General features: G+C 38.0%; 1 protein-coding gene across 1 annotated transcript; it reads left to right on the forward strand.

Moving 5' to 3' along the window:
• The first annotated feature begins 1,356 nt into the window (after positions 1-1,356).
• Positions 1,357-6,382, forward strand: LOC127832686 (polyunsaturated fatty acid lipoxygenase ALOX8-like). The gene is made up of 5 exons (XM_052358374.1): positions 1,357-1,859; positions 2,079-2,193; positions 3,306-3,410; positions 4,260-4,509; positions 4,724-6,382. Exons 1-5 carry the CDS (start codon positions 1,752-1,754, stop codon positions 6,063-6,065), a joined length of 1,920 nt encoding a protein of 639 aa, XP_052214334.1. The 5' UTR covers positions 1,357-1,751; the 3' UTR covers positions 6,066-6,382.
• The last annotated feature ends 264 nt before the right edge of the window (positions 6,383-6,646 follow it).

A 6,646-nucleotide genomic window follows, 5' to 3' on the forward strand; every position in this document is an offset into this window, starting at 1 on the left:
CAATCTTTTTTTACTTTGGTGCACGTATTCAAGCTCAATAGACTGTAAAACAATTAGCTAATTTACTAATTTAAGGAATGCGTGCAGTTAACCGATCCTAACCTATTTAATGACAATGAAATTGTTAGTGGGTAGTTAGAGGGATGTTCAAAATTAAAAAGACCTATGTTGGTGCAGAATTAATTTAAAGACGGCCATGTTTGGTTTGCGGAATTCACATATAGCAAACACGATTTGTTAAATCTTTATATTTAAATCTCATAGTTTTATCATACCTCTTTGCTCATATTGACCTGATACAAAGGTTCCTGAGTTCATTGTTTGATATCAGGTTGGTTGGCGTTTTTATCATTCCACTTCATTGATATATGTCACTTATAACGCTGCATGGTAACGCTGCTACTCAACAAGAAGTTGTTGTAGCAGGCAGTGTTTGGGGATAGGTCATATTTCTCGGAATAGGCTCTGAAGTCATCATTTGTGGTAACACAGAATCCGATTTAAACAATATTGGATAATTATTGTATAATTTAGACAAAACAAAGCAACAACAAAATAACAGACAAAAAATATTTTACAAATATAAAGCGCAAGTGCTCATGATGTCATTTCTGAATCGCCTTTCCACTAAGATAGGGATTTATCGCCTTTCCACTAAGATAGTGATTTATCGCCTTTCCACTAAGATAGTGATTTATCGCCTTTCCACTAAGATAGTGATTTATCGCCTTTCCACTAAGATAGTGATTTTCACCACCAAGGGATTAAGATGGAGTGACGAAGAACGTACAGAAAACCACTCTGAGTGAATTGGACATTTATTGCAAAATGTCGAAAGCTTGAAAACCAGCCTTGGCAAGCCTCACCGTTATTTTGTTAAAAACTTCGCCTGATAGATTACAAGACGACCAGGCAGTCACCTGATATTCTCTATATATCCCTCACCTTTGTATCAGGCCTATTTCAACGTAGAGGCATGATAAACACAGGATGCCACAATTGAAAGTTCATACCAAATTAGCTTTAACGACTTCAGTAACGGACTCGACAGAGTCCATATCTGCCTATAATACTCGAAAGAGCGGTTGGCAGTAAACAGAGGTAGGTAGTTTGTTAGTAAGCGAGCCTTTGACAAGGTGTCTACGATGTTTCCCGGACGAGTATATTAATCATGATATGCAAATACAATGAGCGTCAAACGTTTTTTTTATAGAATGCAAAATAAGCAAAAGAAATTGATGTAAACGTAAACGTCATTATAAGATCGGAACGTTATTTAAATTGCGTGAAATCACGTTACGTTGCAACGTCAATTCAGCAAAATAGCGTTACTTGATATGTTAGTCGAACTAAAAGTAGACAACGAAAACGTTCAAAAAGCTATGTCACACATGTTTAAGATTTTGAAAAAATCGCTATGGTAAAATTACACAAAAAAGTATAGCATGTGATAAATTCTATCGTTCGTCGCCAAAGCGTTTGAGTAGCCTCCGTGAAGGTCAATGCACGTTCGGATTCCATTGCACGCATCGTTAAACGACAAAAGAGCAACGCACACAAATGTCTAGCTAGCAGATTTTCAACGGATTTAATGTGCATTTTCGATCAACCCTTGTAAGCTTATTACCTGATTATTGTGTCGCGGGTGACACCGGTTTCTTGGTATCCACAATAGAGGGATCGACTTACAGTTTTAAAGAAGTTGTTCTTGCAAAGTTATTCAATTTGCTAAGGACTTATCTTCGTGAATCATGAGCCTAACGGGACATGAGGATGATGTGCATTTTAAGGCAACTTTCGAGCAGGTGGAGGGCTCACGATCGAAAGGCGTTATAACGCTGACGATTGATACCCCAAACGTATGTATTTTAGTACACCTACTATTTGAAATTTTCTTCTTGAATAGCTTAAGAGATTTTCGTTGTTGTCAATTAATAGACTAAACCAAACGTTACCAGTCATTAAAACATGTCATTGTATTGAATTCTTTTAAAGCTTGAACGTTGACGTTGTCATATACCGGTACGTTATAATGTTTATGACAATTATCAATAACAGAATGAACATTTTTATTCGAGTGGGAAAAGGTCAACGGAATTGAGCTTTGGAAACACAAGGAGGGTGACAAAATAACATGGACGGTCGAGAAAGTTACAATGGATGAAACATTAGCTGTGGAACAGTCATTATTAGGTAATTATCTTAGCATTCGTTATCAGTTCATTTACGACAAAAAATTTGTTAAACATTGATGGAACTTGTTTACTGAGTGATATAATCAGAAAATTATCAAATTCAAAACCAATTGGCAGTGTCGAAATAATAAATAAATGAATTAAATAATTGAACGTATTTTCTTTTTTTTTTCTTTTTTAATATTATTTATATATTGTTTCTGTGTTTTTATTTTATTTGTTTATTTATTTATTTATTTTTTTAGGGGGGGAGGGGGCGAAAGTTTACAATACATGTTTATTAACGTCTTGGCAACAGGGACTTGATACATGATTACGGATACTAAATTAGTGTAGTACCATTTCACACCTGGATACTCGACGAACGCGTACACATGAAAATGTAGATTATTGTATTAGTTCGCCATTAGACACGTAATTATAGCAAGATCAAATATCCGAACGCCTTTAGACAAGTAATCAGAGCACGAACAAGTATTCGATCGTCTGTAGACAAGTGATTATAGCAAGTGCAAGTATACGGGCGCCTTTACGCCAGTGATCAGAGCACGGGGAAGTTACACAAGTGATCAGAGAACGGGGAAGTATTCGAGCGCTTAAAGAAATGTGATGAGAACATGGGCAAGTATTCGAACGCCTTTGGGGCATTGATAAGAGCTAGGGAAAGTATTCGAGCGCTTATAGACACGTGATTAGAGAACGGGCAATTATTTTAGCGCCCAGAGACAAGTGATCAGAGCACAAGCAAGTATTCGAGCGCCTATAGGCACGTAATTAGAGCACGGGAAAATATTCGAGCGCCTTTATAGTTTATACAAGTAATTGGAGCACGGGCCAGTAGTCGAGCGCAAATAGGCAAGTGATTAGAGCATTGGCATGTATTCGAGCGTCTTTACACAAGTGAATATAGCACGGGCAAGTATGCAAGCGACTTTATACCAGTGATATGAGAACGGGCTCTTGATTATGCGATCGTAGATTTGGGAATGCATATCTAGGGTTTTTGGTTATGGATATTTTAAGTAATTTAATGTATCGGCAGTTTCGACGTTTCCAAAATAATGTAAATTTCTGTGCTTAACGTCTTGTTATTATCAAATCATTTTTAAGGAGTTTACCCCATCACTCCAACCAAGCAGGAGGTCTACTCGTCTATTGCCTGGTGCGCTAAACATGACGGCTGTACGAGCCTTCCACAATGTGATCCCGACCAAGGTAACTACATAAATAGTTTGTAATCCACTTTATTTGGTTGTTTACGCTAGCAATAGGACTTACTGGGTTACTGTTGCATACAAAACTTCAACTTAGGGGAACTACGTCTTTATTATTCAGCCACTTGTCAGTCAATTTATTTATAAATGCGCATAAGTCATGGAAAACTGGAGCTATGTGAATATAGAAATGCCAAAAAAATATATATTCGTGCACCCTGATAAACACATTTCATTCCACATCAAGAAGTAAAATCAAAATACGGCTATATTCGTTAACCCATTCATGCCAAGTGAACTCTCCCATCCTTCTAAATTGGATCAATTTATTTCCAAAATTAGGGATTTCTAGTATACTTATTTCTATATTTAGAATATTTCTTACAGAAATTCCTTTAAGCAAACAGCGCAGACCCAGATGAGACGCCGCATCATGCGGCGTCTCACCTGGGTCTACGCTGTTTGCCAAGGCCTTTTTTCTATACGCTAGGCATACATGGGTTAATGATCCAATATATGTACGCATATAATCCACTTTCTCTAATAGTTTACAGTTTCACCAACAGTTTCTACGTTGTGAATTTTATTCACGTTGTTGTTTATCGCAATCATGTTGTAATTAAGCGCGTAAAAAACAGTTAAAGTATTTCAAATATCAAATTGCAATCTTTTGTATAAGATAGGAGTTATTATTTTAGGGTAGTTCCCATTTTGTGTTCTGATAATGTGTCACTTTATACTTATATTTCTGGTAGTAAACCTTAGGATACTGTTTGTACATTTGATTCGATAATATTAGTAATAAATATACACAATTCATAGTATGTCGTGTATCTTTTGTACTTTACAGAAAAAAGAAAAAGGAAGTTGCTAAGAACGCGCAAGCTGTACGAATACACACAAAGATCCCCGGGGATTCCTTGTCAGGTTAGAAAGGTCCCAGACAACCACACATTGCATTACTTGAGCGCTGCAATACAACAGAAGTTATTGGAGCATAATTCAGCAATTTGGAACAAACATTGTCGTCCGTGGAAAACAGCTAAAGACGTTGCGCACATCTATGGCTGCGTGTTTCAACAGCCGTCGGACATTACACGGTTGGTTCATATAACTAGCAAATCTATCATAATGTTGAAGATAATTAATGTGTCTTCCCTTGAAAATGCAATATCTTTTCGAAAATGATTACTTAGACATATACTATTTTTTAAATGACAAGTTATGTATTTAAATATATAGGCATACTTATTGCATAACTTGCTTTCATATACAATCTATATGTCTCATCGACCTAATATAAATTTCGTTTAGATGGGAAGACGATGTGAAATTTGGATTGCAGCGTTTTGCTGGCACAAACAACACCATGATACGGCTTTGCACGGAATTACCGGAGAAACTTCAGGTTACCCCAAAAATGCTCAAACCGTTTCTAGGAAAATACACGCTGGACAAGGCGCTGAAGAAAAGGCGACTGTTTGTCGTAGACCACGCTATTTTGGAACGTTGTCCTACTGTTTTAAACACTACAGTATGCAGTCCCATAGCGCTGTTTTACAGAGACAAGCGCGACAGGATTGTGCCCATTGCTATACAACTTTTCCAAGAAAAAGCAGAAGACAATCCCGTTTTCTTGCCTTCTGACGACAAATACACGTGGATCATCGCGAAGATGTGGTTCAATAACGCGGACGCCTGTGTCCATCAGGCGATAACCCATCTTGGATACACGCACATCGTGATGGAGGGGTTCGAGGTAGCCGTGTATCGAAATCTCTCCAAGTCACACCCGATGTTCAAGCTCATGGCACCGCACTTTATGTATCTTATGACAATCAACAATCTTGCATTAGATTTGCTACTTGGGCCCGGAAAGTATTTTGACACGGTTGTTTCTGTCGGAACGAAGGGTGCATATGAATTGATCAAGCGTTACAGAACCAAATGGAGGCTCAACGTAGATGGAACGCTCCCGGCCGACCTGAAAGAGCGTGGTGTAGACAGTCCAGAAATAGTCCCAAACTACCCCTTTCGCGATGATGCGCTGCTGACGTACAACGCGATCCTGCAATACGTTACCGATTACGTGCACCTCTATTACCCATCCGACGATATGCTAAATGGCGACTATGAGATACAGTGCTGGCGGGCAGAATTGGACAGACCGATTGAACAGGGAGGCCTAGGTATAATGGGTGTCGAAGGGGTCGACGGAAGGTTTACATCACGTGACCAGCTGATTCAAGTTGTCACGAGCATCATTTACACTTGCAGTGTGGGACACGCCGCTGCGAACTTCAAACAGTACGACGAGTACGCCTTCCCCATGAACTACCCGTCTCTGCTTCGAGGACGACCGCCTAGTGACAAAAAACGCCGAACCGAGAGCGATGTGATTGAAATCATTCAAGACCGGGCTAATCACTATCAGCTCATGACCATAACAAAGATTCTCAGTGACCACTCTTACGGAAATCCACTTGGCGATTTCGACGAAAACTTCATCACTGACCCGAAAGCATTGAATCTTGTAAAAGAATTTCGGGCCAAACTCGATGAGGTGAGTGAAACTATAAATGAGAGTAATGAAATTCGAGAAACCAGGTACGATTACTTGGAACCATCAAAAATTTCAAATTCCATCAACATTTAAGATTATTCAAATGACGATTGAAGATGTCTGCGATGAAAATTTAAACACGGTATTAACTTGTATGAATTTATATAAAAGATTAAGAAACAAAATGACTAATATTCAAGTGTCTAAAACTTCAGAATGTAATTACACTAACACAGCCCAAGAAGAGATAACTTTATATCAAGTTTAGCTTGCGCTGTGTAGTTGAAGATCAAATGCGGTGGTGTTGTTTATTTGAAGTTTTTACCTGCGTTTTAATTGTATGCTTTTTGAATATCGCATTCTTTTGTATTAAGCAATACAAAAATGTGTTAATAAAAGATTTGCTCTTATCTTTGTTATTAACCAGCTATTAATTGGCTGCCAATTAGCTGTTGCGTCGAACTGGAAGCCATGAATACACAATTGACAAAATGCCACGACTTTGACATAAAACCTAAACTTTCCTGTCAGTTATTTGCCTACTTTGTGGGTTCATAATTAAATTATGCTTTAGAGTTATGGTGCTTTGCGAAGTCAGATGATATTGAACACATACATTTCAAATTTTGCAAACGGTTGCTATACAATGTAGGTTAAGAAAAATACATGAAATG

Source organism: Dreissena polymorpha, chromosome 1, assembly GCF_020536995.1.
Source record: "Dreissena polymorpha isolate Duluth1 chromosome 1, UMN_Dpol_1.0, whole genome shotgun sequence".
Lineage (NCBI taxonomy): Eukaryota > Metazoa > Mollusca > Bivalvia > Myida > Dreissenidae > Dreissena > Dreissena polymorpha.

Coding starts and splice junctions, on each gene's coding strand:
- LOC127832686 (XM_052358374.1), top strand. CDS start 1,752: ATGAGCCTAACGGGACATGAGGATGATGTGCATTTTAAGGCAACTTTC. Junction 2,194..3,305: donor TGTGGAACAGTCATTATTAG/GTAATTATCTTA, acceptor ATCATTTTTAAG/GAGTTTACCCCATCACTCCA. Junction 3,411..4,259: donor ACAATGTGATCCCGACCAAG/GTAACTACATAA, acceptor TGTACTTTACAG/AAAAAAGAAAAAGGAAGTTG.